The 17,500-nt window shown below is 40.1% G+C and overlaps 1 protein-coding gene across 1 annotated transcript in view; it reads left to right on the plus strand.

Moving 5' to 3' along the window:
• ptpn20 (protein tyrosine phosphatase non-receptor type 20) overlaps positions 1-13,911 on the plus strand; it is a gene marked incomplete at both ends in the record, with an annotated part of 50,858 nt that extends 36,947 nt beyond the window's left edge. Inside the window, 11 exons of the mRNA XM_080036832.1 lie at positions 621-782; positions 1,307-1,556; positions 3,710-3,816; positions 4,432-4,514; positions 6,545-6,726; positions 8,636-8,784; positions 9,584-9,674; positions 12,214-12,548; positions 12,657-12,872; positions 13,171-13,233; positions 13,777-13,911. Coding sequence (XP_079892958.1) covers positions 621-782; positions 1,307-1,556; positions 3,710-3,816; positions 4,432-4,514; positions 6,545-6,726; positions 8,636-8,784; positions 9,584-9,674; positions 12,214-12,548; positions 12,657-12,872; positions 13,171-13,233; positions 13,777-13,911 — 1,773 coding nt within the window. The remainder of the gene's footprint in view (positions 1-620; positions 783-1,306; positions 1,557-3,709; positions 3,817-4,431; positions 4,515-6,544; positions 6,727-8,635; positions 8,785-9,583; positions 9,675-12,213; positions 12,549-12,656; positions 12,873-13,170; positions 13,234-13,776) is intronic.
• Positions 13,912-17,500: the final 3,589 nt, after the last annotated feature.

Genomic DNA, 17,500 nt, shown 5'->3' on the forward strand with positions numbered 1-17,500 from the left:
CCTAGGCCAATCTATTCAAATATTTCTCAACAAACTGTAATACAAAAGAGTATTGTTTTAATGTCAGTAATCAACTGGCAAAGTTTCATGATGATATCTATAAGTTAAGCATTTCACCCGATTCACCTGCAGTGTCTCTGAAGTGAACTGCTCATCTTTGTGAAACACACACTGTAACATGAGTCTACTGTGTGTCAATCTGCCAATGCATTCTCTGCAGGGGGGGTGACTGTCTAATTTCTGTGTGTGTGTGTGTGTGTGTGTGTGTGTGTGTGTGTGTGTGCGTGCGTGCGTGCGTGCGTGCGTGTGTGTGTGTGTCGGTGTATGTCAAGCTTTCTTTACACTTGCTTTAGCTATTCGCCACCAAATGAAATTTTTCCTGATGAACCTAAGATAATAATGTAGCATCCGATAATGTAATAATTTGTGTGTGTGTCAGTGCCTGTGTGTGTGTGTGTGCTTGCGTGTGCGTGTGTGTGTCCGTGTCTCTGTCTGTGTGCGCGTGTGTGTAAAAAACTCCAGAAAATATAATAAATTCAGCCCTTAACATGATCAAAAATGTACTAAAACCCAATATTGTAAACCCTAACCTCCTGCCTTCCCTTCCCTGGTCCCTGTAGAGTTGCATCATGCAGGTGGAGTTCAGGAAGCCAGACTTTGGGGGTCTGGGTTTCGCGTTGGTCGGAGGAGCAAACGGCTCCATGCTCCGGGTCAGGGAGATCTGCTCTGGAGGGGTGGCTGAGCTGGACGGCAGGCTCAGGGTCGGAGATATACTACTAGAGGTAAAAAAAAAACTATTAAACTAGTGTACATGTTGTCTGACTACTGAACTACCAATGACTTTACACTGGTATATACTGAACTGCAACACAGCTGCCCTAGGGAGAAATCTGGTTTGGTTAACTAACGATACTGAGAAAAAGAAGTTCCAGCTACTTTGTAAACTAGAACCTGGCAGCTATATATTGTGCCTCCCCAAGTCACTGCAACCTCCAACATTTAATCAGTTCATCTTTGAGTCAGAGTGGACATTTGTGCAAAGTTTGAAGAAAATCCCTCAAAGCGTTTATGAGATATAAGAAGATATAAGAATGGTCCAGACAGACGGTAGGACAGACAACCCGAAAACACAATGCCTTCTTGCCAGCGCAGAGATAGATAACTATGAAAATATGAATGAAGTTGAACTACCAGCAAGCTACTGCAAGATGTAGTTTGATTACATGTAGTTCACTTCCCCAACACTGTTTTTATCACCCTTATATGTGCCATAAAACCCTTATTTTCCCCTGTGTGTGTATTCCAGGTGAACGGTGTCATCGTGTCTGGCCTGAGCCACAGTAAAGTGGTGGACATCCTCCGTAAGGCTGAAGGCATGGTTCAGCTGACTGTGTGTCGGGACATCCTGCAGCCTATGTCCTACTCCGAGGCGGCCACACCTCCCAACATGGCGGCTCACAACACAAGCATCCTGGACGAACAGCCCGCACCCGCATCCAGCCCTGAACCGTGCCTCTCCCCCGTCCGCATGCTGGCTAAACCAGTGGAACCCTCTGGTACGAAATCTGGCAACTGTTTTTACTTTTATCATGAATTTTTTGGAAAGGTAGTATATTAGAGAAATTATTATAAAGTAAAAGTGAAAAAAAAAAAAATCAATTATCATTTCGATTAAGACTTGACTTGCTATTGTACTATTAATATTAATCTTGCTTGAGTTCCTAAAAAGATTTGGTTTGCAAATGATTTGCTTTTTAAAGCTACGGTGCGTAACTTTGTCTTATGAATTATGAAAATAAGTTGGTTAGAAATCAAGCCATCGCCAAAATGAGTTGACACAAAAGTTGATTATAAGCCTATCAGCTCCACAAAACTCTCTCTGTGTTTATCAGTATGGCAGCGTTTACAAACTGGTGTCGCCCCCCCTTACTTGACACTGGCGCAGGAGCTCAGAAAAATCCCAAGAAGAGCCCAAGAAATGTTTCAGTTGTTGATTCTATTGCTAAGAAAAAACCTGGACATACAGCACAAAGTATAAAAAACCCATGAGCTTACCTCATGTATGTAGATGCGCCGACAGTGTTGTTGTAGTTACTCAGAATTCCTCACGGGGAGGGGGGTGGGGGGGCGACAGAAGTTACGCACTCTAGCTTTAACCTTTAACACTTGACTTGATTAAACTGTTAATATATTCATTCTTACAGGTTAAATTGTTAATTAATTATATTGTTAAAAATTATAGAAGACGATTAGAAAGCCTTTCTTGTCATTGTATCGAGCAGGACACATGGAAACCAGGAGTGCCATAAAAAAGTCACGTTGCATACAGCCTTAAAAATGCAAAAAAAAAAAAAAAAAAAAAAAAAAAACAGCACACATTGTTCACACTATAGTAATGTATTCCACTGTATAAAAAGACGTAGCATGTTAAAGTGCCAGAATCAATAAATAAAGTGCCGGAGTTTGACTGATTGTCCTGTTCAGTTGTTGTTGTTGTTGTTGTTGTGCGCGTGCAGTTTGAGTGTGTGTGACTGTTTCGTTTGTGTATGTTGTTGATGTGTGTGAATGACTATTAGTACAGGCCAAATTACAAATACACACTTTGAATTATATTACATTTGTGTACAAGCTCAATTGTTTATGTAAGGTATACTACGCAGACCCGGGTTCGAATCTTCCCCGAGTCAGTTCTCTGCATGTCTGCCCCACTTCAACTCTGTCTCACCAAAATCTTATAAAAAGCATAAAAACGCTCCAAAAAATAAAATAAAAAATCAGCTATTATCTACTTACACTCCGCTACCTGTCAGCAGTGAGTGCATGCAGAAAAAAACTGTTTACACATATAGCCACGGATCCGCTAACAGTGATCTAAAAAACCTGGCACAGAGCCAACAGCTGTTAGTTTTTAACAACTAATAAGACAGGTCATATCCCTTGCTAGGTGTGTTCATATTGTTTTTTTTTAAATAAGAAAAACTTTATTGTTCGTCACGATTGACAGAAATTTGTCTTTTACAGGCTCAGATTACATATATAAAATACGAAAACAGTGCAAAAACATTGACAATACAAACTACAAGAAAATGCCAAAGAAGACTTGATGGAGTGGGATACTTTGCCTATGTGTGAATGTTCAGTGTGGTGATGTCAGTGGGGATGAAAGATTTTGTAAAGCTATAGTGCGTAACTTTTTCATATAAATGAATGTCCATTACATTCAAGCCCATTGCCAAATGAGTTGACACAAAGTTGATTAATCCTATCAGCTCCACAAAACTCTCTCTGTATTTCTCAGTATGGCAGCGTTTACAAACTGGTGTCGTTAACCCAACACTGGTGCAGGAGCTCAGAAAAAATCCCAAGAAGAGCTCAAGAAATGTTTCAGTTGTTGATTCTACTGCTAAGAAAAAAACCTAGACGTACAGCAGAAGGTTTAAAATCCATGAGCCATCACTGAAGGCTTTACCTCATGTACATGCACCGACAGTGTTGTTGTAATTACTTTGAATTCCTCATGGGGGTGACAGAAGTTACGCACTATATCTTTAAAATCTTTTAGAATTTAGATATAATTGTGACTGTTTTTGTTACCCATGTTGTAGGTTACTATGAAGGAAAATCTTCCAAATTGTGGCCAATACAATTTAACTTTCACCTTGACCTAAACCTTGACCTGGGACTCAAAAACACTGTCATATTATTTCAGAAGCGATTTCAGAGCCAGTTGTCAGTGAAGCTGGTGTGTCCCTCACCTCAGCACCCCGTCCTCCGCGCAGACTGACTATTGTCCTGGATGAGACGTCAGTAGAGCAGGTAACATGCACAACAACAGGCAAACAGTGGTACATACACAATAGACTAGTAGTATATGACATGAGTACTGGGGCCACTTTGAGGGAAAAAAAATATGAGAATGAAGTTGTAACTTTATGACAAAAAAGTCGTAAATTTATGAGAAAAATGCAGAATATTATGAGAATTAGGTCAAAGTTTTAGGCTAAGAATTATCTCCCAGGAGCATCTTTAAAAAATTAAAATCTATCATATGATGAGGTAATGTCTGTTAAAGATGGTTGTATAGGAGAAATATACAGACGCAATCAGACAAGGTTTAGTCAAATAAACACCTAAATGTATATTCTGGACCTTTTGATTTATACTAGTATGAAATAAGATATTTTATGGAAGTAGAATAGCCAGCAATCTCAAAATTGACCAGTGCTTTTTGCCTGCAGTGTCTCGCCATAATTGTATTGCATATGTTTCCCTCTACATGGCCCTGGTACTCCGTTATACTAGCGTAGAAATTAGGACGTAGACTTGAGTTAGAACTAAACCATAATCCCTAAATCCTTAACCTCCTCCCTAACATCTCCTACTAACATCTACTAACGTCTTGCCCTGGTGTGGTGCCTGTGTGTGGGACAGGAGAGCTGTGCCAGCACCCCCTCTCATGGAGCTTGCTGCCCGTCACTCAAACTCACTGACATGTTGCATGGAGCCTCAGAAAGGTACTAAAACCCCAAACCCAAAACTACCCTTCGACTGTGTTGTCTTTACGTAGCCTTATAGTCTCGCACAGCCAGAGCAAATTACAGCTAGTAGTATGGAATAGTAACTTAGCCTATATCCTCTTCTACATACAGGTGCATCTAAAAAAAATTTGGAATATCATGAAATAGTTCATTCAAAAGTGAAACTTTAATATTCTAAATTCATCAAACAAATATTTGAAGCCATTTTTTTGTTTTAATTAAAGATGATTTAGGTTTACAGCTGAGTAAAATGTTATACCCATTATCTCAAAATATGACAATATAGAATATCTCATAAGGCCAATCAAAAAATTGATTAATGAGACAGAAATGATGACCTTTTGAAATGTATGTTTATTTATGCTAAAGGTACTAAACCCAAACCCAAAAATACTCTCAGACTGTGTTGTCTAAACTTATATCCTCCTCTATACCGGTCCGTGTGTCTCTGGGTCATTAGATTTACATTTCACAAAAGGATATTACAAAAAAAGAGTAAAAAGTGGTAGTTGAAATAAAACTGTTATATTTTCATTGCCTATTTCTATTCTGTGACGTTTTTTAAATGTAGTGCATCCCTTTTTGAGCCTGATAAAGAAAAACACCATCCCTGCGTTCCAAATCACATACTTGATACTTGAACAATACTTTTTACTACACTACATACTAAAGTACAGAAGAGTTTTAGGGCCACAGGAGAAAAAACAAAATCAGATAAGGAAGATTTGTTTTTCATTATGTCGAGAAATGTCAAGAATAAAGACGAATACTCCAAAATGCTATTGGAGTTAGTTAGTGGGGCATTTATGTATTTTCTGCATACTAAAATTGACGTGTATGTATTGGGACATCCTACATCTTTTTTCTACCATACTAAATAGTAAGGAAGTATGGGGATTGGAATGCAGGCCTAGTATTTAGGATGGCCTAGAGGAAAGTGGGCTGAACAGTAACCATGAGGTCGCTGGTTCGATCCCTGTTCAAGGGTGTTTATAGTAAAACTAGTGGTGGCTGGTATTACATTTACAGTGCACACCATCTCTACCATTGTGTCCTTGAGCAAGGCACTTAACCCCAAAACTGCTCCAGGGGCGCTGTACTATGGCTGACCCTGTGCTCTGACCCCCTCTGGAGTGTGGTAACTTGAGAGGGGAGATGCGGAAAAGACAAATTTCAATGTAACCATTGACTACTAAAGTAACTTAACTTAGCTTAACTGTGTATTTAAATTCAAATGAAACAAAAATCAATTAACCACACATTTCCTTGTGTAAATAAAATCTATTTAACCAATTTTACACTAATCCTCTACCCCCCTGCATCTTCAATTGTTCTGGCATGGTGTAGTACCACTGTTAAACACACGGGGGCAGCAGAGAGTAGTGTATAATCTGGGTTTAATTCTGCTTCTTAGGGTACTGTGTATGAACCCCATTGAGACAGTTAGGAAGTATAGAGTAGAGTAGTTCTTTGTCATTTAAAGGTGGAGTCAGTGATTCTGGAGAATGCTTGTGAATATCTCCTCACGATCTGCTACCTGTCCGTACTGTGTGTGCTCTGAAGAAAAAAGGTGGTGTTAATAAACAGCCTAGGCTCTGTAAACTGGTATGTAAACAAAGTGTATGTAAACAAAGGTGGCCCACCGTAGCTAGCAACATGCCTGTTTACAGAGCCTAGGCTGTGTATAAACACTGTCTTTTTTCCTCAGCACACACAGTACTTTCAGGTAGCGAATCACAATACGCTATTCACTTGATTCAGACAAAGTGATTTTAACAACAAGCATTCTCCAAAATCACTGACTCCACCTTTAAAAAATATTTTTAAAAAGTACAGCAGAAGTCCACACAGATATTTTTAGCATCTTGTCCTATACTGTATTTTAGGTGGAAAAGACGCAGGGACAGGAAGCTCACTCAGCCAGCTTTCATGATTTGACCCCCTGCTTCCGAAGAGTAAAACATGGTCTGGTGTCCCCTCCCCCCCTCGCCCCCTGAACCCCCCAGGAAACACACAGAGACCAACCACCCACCATCACTGGACCAGAGAGACACAGACCCTCCTAAACCCAACCCTCAGGACCAGCCCGTTAGAGACACATGGAAACCTCAGTCTGACGGATGGAGCAGTGAGGACGAGGACGATGTATTTGAAGGAACCGGACAGGAAATCAACTCACCATTCACAGGTTCAAACAGTGTTCTTCTTCTGTGGTGTGGATGTGTGTAGCAGTCAATAATGTAATGACGGCAAATAACTGTAAACAAAGGGGGCCCACCGTAACTAGAAACATGCCCGTTTACAGAGCCTAGGCTGTGTTTTAATTCTGGATTTATTATTATTTTTTTCAGTGCACACATAGTACAGACAGGTAGCAGATCATGAGGAGATATTCACCAATTTTGACAAAAAGTGATTTTGACAACACGCATTCTTCAGAATCGCTGACTCTAAATAAAGTGATATAAGTATATCATTACATTCTCGGCTCCAGTCATTATATCTTTTAAGTATATTTTAGATCCCAGCCAATAATGCAAAAAGTTTTACATTTATTTAGGTCAAAAAGTTATTATGTTATTGGTTTAGAAATATTATTACAGGGGTGCCCTTAGCTCAGTTGGTAGGGCGTCCCCCCCCCCCCATGGGCCTCGGCCAGCAGCGGACCCGGGTTCGATTCCAGCCCGCAGTCGTTCTCTGCATGTCACTCCCCTCTCTGCCCCATTTCAACTCTGTCTCTACACTATCAATAAAGCATAAAAATGCCAAAAAAAAATCTTAAGGGGGCGCCTTTAGCTCAGTTGGTAAGGCGTCCCCCTCCCAGGCCGGGCCCAGCAGCAGACCCGGGTTCGATTCCCGCCCGCGGTCGTTCTCTGCATGTCACTCCCCTCTCTGCCCCATTTCACCTCTGTCTCTCTGCACTATCAATAAAGCATAAAAATGCCCAAAAAATATCTTTAAAAAAAAAAAAAAAAAGTTATTACATTATCGGCTTTTTTATGACATTTAAAACTGAAAAATTATGACATTATTGATTACTACAATGTGTCAGATTGAAAATTGAAATGTGTGTCCACCACTAACCTCTACACCCCTCTCCTACAAAAATAATAAATTAAGTAACGCCCTGCGGTCAAAAAGTTATCCAGAAATTGTATTACTTTATTGCCAAGTTACTAAATTCTACTCTACGTGTTCTTTTTGTTTTGTTTATTGTTGTGATTTTTGAAGCGCATGTTTTATTATTATTATATTAAATTATCCGATTTTATAACATTAAAAACTGAAAAAATTATTACGTTATTGGTTACTAACATGTCTCAGAGTAAAATGGGTGTCTCTCTAGAACTCTATAAAAATGATTATAACATTATTTGCTGCTACAATGTTTAAGTTTACCACTAACCCTTACACCCCTCTCCTGTCCCCCCAGGTCCCCCCATAGTTCAGAAATTGTATTACTTTATTGACAAGTTACTACATTATCGGCTTTTATAACATTGAAAACTGGAAAAAAATTATAACATTATTGTCTGCCACAATGTTTAAGAGTGAAATGTGCGTCCACCACTAACCCTTACAAACCCTCTCCTGTTCTCCCAGTTATAACGTCACTGGCAAGTTACTAAAGTATCGGCATTTATTACATTAAAAACTCTATAAAAATTATTATGACATTATTTGCTGCTACAGTGTGTAGAATTTTGGGTTTTATTTCCTAGCAGATTTTGTAGAAAGTAATTATAATATCCATAAGTACATTTAATTTAGTGCATAATAGCTGAAAAAAATTTTTTAATAATTTTTTTGCCCCTTAGAAAGGGTCTCATATATGTCCATATTTCTTCATATTTTTGACCAAGGCCTAGTGCCGCCATCTTGAAAGTGTCATAGTTGGAATGTCATCAGGTGCATTGTTTAAAATTTAGAATTGTTCTTGTCCTTGAAGGCCACTGTAGCTTCTGTTATTATTCGAAAGGGTTGGGGTTACCCAGGGAGTATTGCATTCTAGAACTTTGTAGAACTTTCTTGATGATGTCATATTACACACTGCACCTTTAAATCCACCACTAACCCTTACCCTTGCCCCCCCACAGGCCCCCCCATAGTGTCAGAGGAGGAGCTGGCCAGTCTAGCGCTCATCAGCCCGGCTAACAGCAGCCAGTACTCAGGCTCCAGGGTCAAGGCTCTCATACAGATACTACAGCACCAACTGGACCAGCAAGAACTAGTCAAGGAGTTCATGGTGTGTGTGTGTGTGTGTGTGTGTGTGTGTGTGTGTGTGTGTGTGTGTGTGTGTGTAGGGAGGGGTGTGTGTGTGTGTGTGTGTGAGGGAGATTGTGTGTGTGTGTGTGTGTGTGAGGGAGATTGTGTGTGTGTGTGTGTGTGTGTGTGTGTGTGTGTGTAGGGAGGGGGGTTGTGTGTGTGTGAGGGAGGGAGATAGTGTGTGTGTGTGTGTGTGTGTGTGGGGAGGGCGGGCTGTGTGTGTGTGCGTGCGTGCGTGCATGCGTGTGTGTTTGTTATGATGTATACATTTATTAATATATTAATATTTCCTCACATCCGCTACTTGTGAAAACTAATCTGGTGTTAATACACAGCCTAGGCTCTGTAAACTGGTCAGTAAACAAAGGGGGTCCACCGTAGCTAGCAACATGCCCGTTTACAGAGCCTGCAGCTGGGTTTTAACAATTAATTTTTTTCAGCGCACACACAGTATAGACAGGTAGTAAATCACGAGGAGATATTCACTGATTATGACAAAAAGTGATTTTGACAACAAGCGTTCTCCAGAATCACTGACTGCACCTTTAAGTGACTCCATGTTATTTTTTGTGCTGGTGCTTATTTCAGGCATTGACATAAAATAGAATAGCATTATAAGGAAAAAAGAGTAGAAAAGCACAATAAAAAAAATAAAAAAATAAGAATACATAAGTTGTAGTAACAGCTAAGTGATTTAGAATGACCTGCACAGAAGATATATACCGTCCTGCACTGTTCTAAGTGACTCCATTTTGTTTTTGTTGTGTATATCTATTCAGGCTCTGGAGCACCTGAAGCCGTCAGACAACTGTGTGGTGGCAAAAGCTCCTGAGAACAGAGATAAGAACCGCTACCGAGACATCCTGCCCTGTAAGTCTCACACACACACACACACACACACACACACACACACACACACACACACACACACACACACACACACACACACACACACACACACACACACACACACACACACACCTTGTTAAAGCTGCATTGTGTAACTTTGGGTGTGTCAGAGAAGTGAACATTTCCTAAGGTATATTCTCATAACTGAAAAAAACTGAAACTTTCCTCACAGGGAAATGTGATCCCTGGAACACTGTTTGAAGTTTAGAAATCTTCCTGAAAAGTTACTGTTTCACTGTTGTTGTTGTTTACAGCAGCAGGGCCCACAGTTACAAAAATATTCTAGTCTTACTTTTATTTCCAAGTGCCTCAAAATAATTTAGTTTTGATTTATGGTGACAGAATTATTCAATACTTAGAATTCCATGTAGAGAAAATATGAATTGTGAACTAACTGCAGGCTTTTCAAATGTAAACAAATCCCCTTCCTCTGAAACGGCATAGTGCACCTTTAACTTTTACTTTCTTCCGGGCAGAATCTCAACTTTTTTAAGATTATTTTTTGGGCATTTTTGCTTTACAGTATATGAGAGTTTGAAGAGACAGAGATGAAATGGGTCAGAGAGGGGAATGACATGCAGAGAACGACCCGGGCTGGATTCTAACCCGGGTCTGCTGTGAAGAGGACTGAGCCTCTATGGGGGGGGGGGGGGGGGCACTAACCACTAAACCCAGCGCCCCCCTAACTTTTACTTTCTTCTGGGCAGAATCTCTAAACTTTTTTACGTCCTCCATTTGTCCAAACCCAAACCCCCTGCGCTTCACTTTATGTTCCCCTATTGGGAGTATTTTATTGGCCAGCGAAATCTTGTAAATGCTGGATACTCACAGACTTGGCATTTATAGAAGATGTGTGTGTGTGTATGTGTGTGTGTGTGTGTATGTGTGCGTGTGTGTCTGTGCATGTGTGTGTGTGTGTGTGTATGTGTGTGTGTGTGTGTGTGTGCGTGCAAGAGTGCGTGCGTGTGTGTGTGCGTGTGCGTGTGCATGTGCGTGTGTGTGTGTGTGTGTGTACTTGAACAACTGTTTGTTAGCACTTTTTTTTCTTAGGGCGCTCAGTTTAAGCTGACTACAAGGTCTGTACTGAAGGGGTTGTGGACATATTTGTTTACAACACTCTTACAGTAATGTCCGTGCAACAAATCATTGTCCACATTAAGATCGATAGTTCACTGGTGTCGCACTTATAATTCTAATTCTCAGCCAAGTATGTGATTAAGAAGAAGATGTCATTTGTAACCAACCTTGTAATTATCTGTGATTTATATTTTTAATAAGCGAAGAAGCATCAGGAAGGAATAACATAACAAGCTGTTACTGTGTGTGTGTGTGTGTGTGTGTGTGTGTGTGTGTGTGTGTGTGTGTGTGTGTGTGTGTGTGTGCGTGCGTGCGTGTGTGTGTGTGTGTGTGTGAACTGTGGTTAACACTGATGAAAATTGAAGAACTTCAAACATCTTGTACTGAGGATGTTCTTAATGTGAACCTATATTGGAAAATCCACACACACACACACACACACACACACACACACACACACACACACACACGCACACACACACACATAAAGAAGCTTTTACTTCTCTGGCCCTCAGAGTGTGTTGAGATGAATGGGTCAGAGTTGAGATGAAAAGGATAGTTACAAAATGCTGTTTGTACAGAAAAATGTCCCGAAAAAAATATTCCGAAAAGTTTCATGTTATTTACAGATCTGATTCATTGCTTGTGGGCCTTTAACACACACACACACACACACACACACACACACACACACACACACACACACACACACACACACACACACACACACACACACACACACACACACACACACACTGTATTTAGAAAAAGCCTGATTTCCAGTCCGTGGCGTCTGTGACCTCACTAGAACACATTCCTTCCGTTGGTCTATCACCCCTCTCAATCGCAGACACACTTTTTCACAGCGCCGTTTTGTTAAAAGCCAGACTCCAGAGCTCACGGCTGTTTACCTGCCGTTATTTACTGTACACTTTAGATTGCGTGCTCCAGGCCAAACAACAAGGTTAGCTGTGTTTAATGTGAACGGACAAGAAATGAATTGATTTATCAAATATTGAGGAAAAAGGGAAAAGAGTGAGTGTAGTTATGTTTGTGGTATAGGAGGCTGATGGATACATAATTGGCTTGCCTCACTATCGGGTCTCAAGGCAAGGCGACAGAAACCATTCCTTTAACTGAGCATGCATTGCTGCTGTAAGAAGAAAATGGGCCAAGCTTGCTCGCTCATCGCTAGTTAGCTTAGCTCAAATACTGGTAGTCAATGGAAAGTATTAGCCTGCCTCCATGGACAATCAGAAGATAACATTGACAACCTTTTCTTGAACCTGAGAGTAAGACAGTTAGCTTAAAATATTTTTTTTTAACTATTTATTTTATTATGAATGTATGCAGTGAGGCATGCTTGCCCTCAAACATTTTATTAGTAAGTGTTCTTTAAAACTTTCTCTTTTCCCCCATATAGATGACAAAACCCGTGTTGCTATTGGCGATAACCAGGATTACATCAACGCCAGCTACATCCGCATGCAGGTCGGCGAGGAGGAGTTTTACTACATCTCGGCGCAGGGCCCGCTGCCTGCCACGGTGCCCGCTTTCTGGCACATGATCTGGGAAAACAAGTCTGACGTGATAGCCATGATGACCCAGGAAGTGGAACGGGGGAGGGTCAAATGTCACAAGTATTGGCCCGAGAAGATGAGCCTTCCCCTGGACACGGGACGGTACAAACTGCACCTGGAGAACCAGCAACATCTAGAGTACTTTAACATCAAGGTCATTCGCATGGTGGAGACAGAGGTGAGAGATTTGTAAAAAAAAAAATTGAAATAAATCGAAATTAACCAATGCTTGAAAAACTATATTTTTGCCTGCAGTGCCTTACTAAAACTGAAATCTTTCTTCCAGTCTGGTGAGACCCGATTTGTGCGTCATCTGAAGTTCACCCACTGGCCGGACCACGGTGTTCCCCACAGCTCGGAGCAGCTGGTCCGGTTCATCCGTTACCTGCGGGCCGTGCACCATAAGGGCCCCGCCACTGTGCACTGCAGCGCGGGCATAGGACGCACCGGAGTCCTCATCTGCACCGACATCATACTCAGCCTCATAGAGAACGACCTGCCTGTGAGTGGATGTGGAAGACATTTTGTTTCATTTGCCTACAAGTTTCAGCCATTTTTGTAGTTTTTAGCCAAGCGAGCTGCAGGATGAAATGTAATTACTTTAAAGCCACAAGCCATAGCCATAATCATCTCAAATTTGATTTGTGACTAATAGCACAACCTAAGGACTGTAATTTCTTAGTCCCATTAACCTAATTGAATGATTATTGATCTTATAATATATATGATAAACTACTACCACAGACTAGTTTGAACACATGCTGTATTTGTGCCTAACAACCTTATGCCTGTGTCTCCAGATTAATGTGAGTGACATCGTTAAAGAGATGCGACTTCAGCGGCATGGAATGATTCAAAACAAGGTCAGTGCCAACAGAGGAGTTATAAGGGCGCACTCACACTTTAGTGATTTGCTTCATAGCGCATTCACACTTGGTCCTGTTGATCTGTACTGTGCTTAAGTGTGATTGTCCTCACCCACTGGCCAGGCCCGGTTTGCACTCACACTGCTGCTAAAGATCCGGGCCTAGGCACCATTGCTGCTTACAAAAAGCAAAAAGAAAAGAAAAAGTTAAATAGTCCTTTAATGGACAGAGTGAGTTACCCATCTGAGTGTGTGTCTTAATGAGGGTCTGTGATCAGGCAGAAATCCCATCTTTTAGAGGCCCCAGAGAGGTAATTTAAGATAGCCAGCCAGCCAGCCAGCCAGCCAGCCAGCCAGACAGACAGACAGACAGACAGACAGACAGACAGACAGACAGACAGACAGACAGACAGACAGACAGACAGACAGACAGACAGATAGATAGATAGATAGACAGACAGACAGACAGACAGACAGACAGACAGAGAAGAACAATAGTATGAGCTCACACTAATAAATATAATAAAATGTCTCGTTTCAGGACCAGTATCTGTTCTGCTACAAAGTCTGGCTGGAGGTTCTACAGGGCATTCTACAGCTCCATGGCAACCAGTGGACACCAGACAGTCCCAGAGACAGAGACAGAGACGGTCCCAGAGAATACAACCTAGTTTGAACGTTTTCCACCTTCAATTTCACCCACGGATGTGTGTTTGAGTGACTTTTCGAATATATAACACAGCACAGAACGGTTAAACTTTTCATTTTGGCTTTATTTAGTTTAGCTTAAGTTGTATTCTATGTTTTGATACTTATGTCTAGTTACTGTAAAGCACAGATTGTGTTTGAGTGACAGTCTATAACACAGCACAAAATAGGCATTGAAACATTTTCATTTGGCTGTAGTCAGTTTAGTTGTCGCTATATAAATAAGCGATGTACTTCTTCTTCTATGTTTTGATACTTTGTGTTGAGGCCTGTTGTTTAGTAGCAATATTAATCTCAGTTGTGTGATTATGTCTGTTTTACGTTAGGTAACTGAGGTTGTTTTTGCCTTTTTCAGGCTAAATGATTTTGCCTTCTCTCTTTCCGTAGCATTTTTTTAAAATTTCGTGTCACTTTTTGAATGTATCTCAGTTATTTTTATCTATTTCTGAATTTGCTAAATCATTTAAAAAGCTATAGTGTGTAACTTATGTTGCCCCCATGAGGAAATCTGAGTAATTACAACAACACTGTTGGCGCATCTACATGACATTAGCATTCAGTTAATGTTGCGCATGGATTTTATACCTTCTGCTGTTCGTCCAGGTTTTTTTTCTTAGCAGTAGAATCAACAACTGGAACATTTCTTGAGCTCTTCTTGGGATTTTTTCTGAGCTTAATCAACTTTGTTTCAACTCGTTTGGCAATGGCTTGAATGTAACGGACATTTATTTACATGAAAAATGTACGCAGCATAGCTTTAAGTCATATTGCATGGAATCTATTATAACATGGTATTGTAAAAAAAAAAATTCTGGCCGACATGTCACAAATGTCATCCAAGTGTATAGCCCTACCATCATACCAAAGGGAGTATCCGTTTGTGTAATCTTGACGAATAGAATAGAATTTGTGTTCAATTATTTAATAATTTCATGAAGTGCATTTGTACCCTGGGGAAAAGGGCTTTAGCGAAAAGAACATTCATTGATTTTTCAGTTTTTGTCATTGAAAGAAATCGAGAAGAATCAAGTGCCTTGGAATGACTCACTTGCTCAACGTTGACCCCAAAGATACTTGTCATAAGTTGTCGTGGTGACAAAGGGCAAGGAACTGAATTGAGAGCATTCAACGTTGGTGTTTAGAAAAAGGAATTTGCGTTTTGAATTTGTCTGTTTTATTGTGGTTCCGATGTGTATGTTTGGTTGATCCAATTAAACCGGGCTAGGAGGATTACTAAACATCTCACTGTTTTTGGTTCAATTGCTCAACTTAGACAAATTGTTTTGAATGTTAAAGGTGCTACGAGGATACGAGGAACTTTTAAATATTTCTGAAACAGTCAAATGTTTTCCTCTGATGATCATAAATTATATGTAACAGCAAACGAGTCCATCAGTGTTAAAGAATGCTATTTTAAGATAGTTTTTGTTAATGGCTTTGTCATGGGTACGTTTGCACAGGAGCTACAGTTGGCGTAGTAAAGTAACTATTGGGGTACCCGTGGCGCAGTGGGTAAAGGTTTCTCCCCCGGGCCCAGGCCCTGCAGCAGACCCGGGTTCAAATCCAAAACCAAATGTTCCTCGGAGCACCTTTAAATTGTAAGAAATGTTATTGAATGTGAAAGTTTGCTCACCGCCTGTCAATATTTTTTCTGCCCATTTTATACAAACCCCTATCTCACAATGAAAGTCTTACTACAAATAATCACAGATTGCACATCCCAATACAGATTAAGAATGGTTAGAATATAACAAATGTTTTGGGGGAATTCATATATTTTTAATCAATCTTTTTGCTAAAGCGTAGACCAACAGAAAAATAGCAATTTATTTTGTAAAAATTTACAAAATTGGTTTAAAGTTAGTGTATGTCGGGCTTTGAGGTGAAATGTGTTTGTCAACAGCAAAAAATGCAATAAAAAATGTATCGTATTCAATTTATGCCGCTTTACGATGTATATGATGTACAAAACAACGACAGAAATGCATCTTCAAGTCACGGATCAAATGGATGTAACTGCTTTTTTTAGCTGCTATCACACACACACACACACACACACACACACACACACACACACACACACACACACACACACACAAAAACAATCAGACACCAGCTTTTCTTCTATTGCCTGCAGACTGTTAAAAATGACTTAATCAAAATGTGGAATGTAACTAATCAATACTCTCCACGGCAATCTAGAATGTCAACCCGTTGCCCGGTAACATCTCCTAAAACAGTTTTTTTGGAGCATGTTGCTATGACATACATAATGCACTGTACCTTCTGCCAGCATCTGTCCTGTGTGTGAAACATATTGTCATTGAATTCTGGTATGTCGATGTCCAGCAATAGGTAATTTTGTAATGTGCAAGTTATTGTTATTTCTGAGATTGTTGTCGATATATTTTTTTCTTCCTCAGATCTTGGGAAAAATTGTTGATAAAAAAAAAGCATATTTTTGCATTTGTCTGTGAAGTTGCATCTTGAACAGTCAACCAAGTTGCTTAAAGCTGCAGTGTGTAGAATTTTGGGTTTTATTTCCTAGCAGATTTTGTAGAAAGTAATTATAATATCCATAAGTACATTTAATTTAGTGCATAATAGCTGAATTTTTTTTTTAGAATTATTTATTTTTTCCTTAGAAAGGGTCTCATATATGTCCATATTTCTGCATATTTTGGACCAAGGCCTAGTGCCGCCATCTTGAAAGTGTCATAGTTGGAATGTCATCAGGTGCATTGTTTAAAATTTAGAATTGTTCTTGTCCTTGAAGGCCACTGTAGCTTCTGTTACTATTCGAAAGGGTTGGGGTTACCCAGGGAGTGTTGCATTCTAGAACTTTGTAGAACTTTCTTGATGATGTCATATTACACACTGCACCTTTAAGCAATAGCATTGCGATGATGATGTAATAATTACCCCTGAATTGCACAAACTGAATTGCTTATTTAAGCTAAACTATAAAACATCTTGTGAGCCACTATTTAACCAATAACTGAAACAATGTAAAACCTCTCTCTTGAATTAAAACTCTGGTGAAACTTGTTGGCATTTTTTTTTACAGCACGTTGTTACAGAGGAGAATGATAGGGCCACAGGAGAGAAATTAATGCGAGGTTGAAGTTTATTTTTTTCTGCAATCAGTAGGCGTAACTCATAAGCAAAACATTATTAAAAGTAAACACAAACATTATCTGTCATCTTTGCTACAACCTCACTTTTACTGAAATCAGACGTCCTCCACTAATAACAGAACTTCACTGTATAAGAGCTCATCAGTTAGCCTCTTGATGCAGGCGGCTGTGGCGAAGTGTGTAGGGCGGTCGACCCTCAACTTCAGGGTCGGTGGTTCGATCCCCTGTCTCCCCACCACATGTCAAAATGTCCCTGAGCAATACGTTGAACCCCAAGTTGCTCCTGATAGTTAGCCTAATATGGGTGTATGAATGTGTGTAATTGGTAACGTGTAAATGGGAACAGCTCTCCATTGAAAAAGAGTCTCTGGTCTTAATGGGATTTACCTGTATAAATAAAGGCTAAAACATGTTTGATCC

This window comes from Ammodytes marinus (assembly GCF_949987685.1).
Source record: "Ammodytes marinus genome assembly, chromosome: 11".
Taxonomy (NCBI): domain Eukaryota; kingdom Metazoa; phylum Chordata; class Actinopteri; order Uranoscopiformes; family Ammodytidae; genus Ammodytes; species Ammodytes marinus.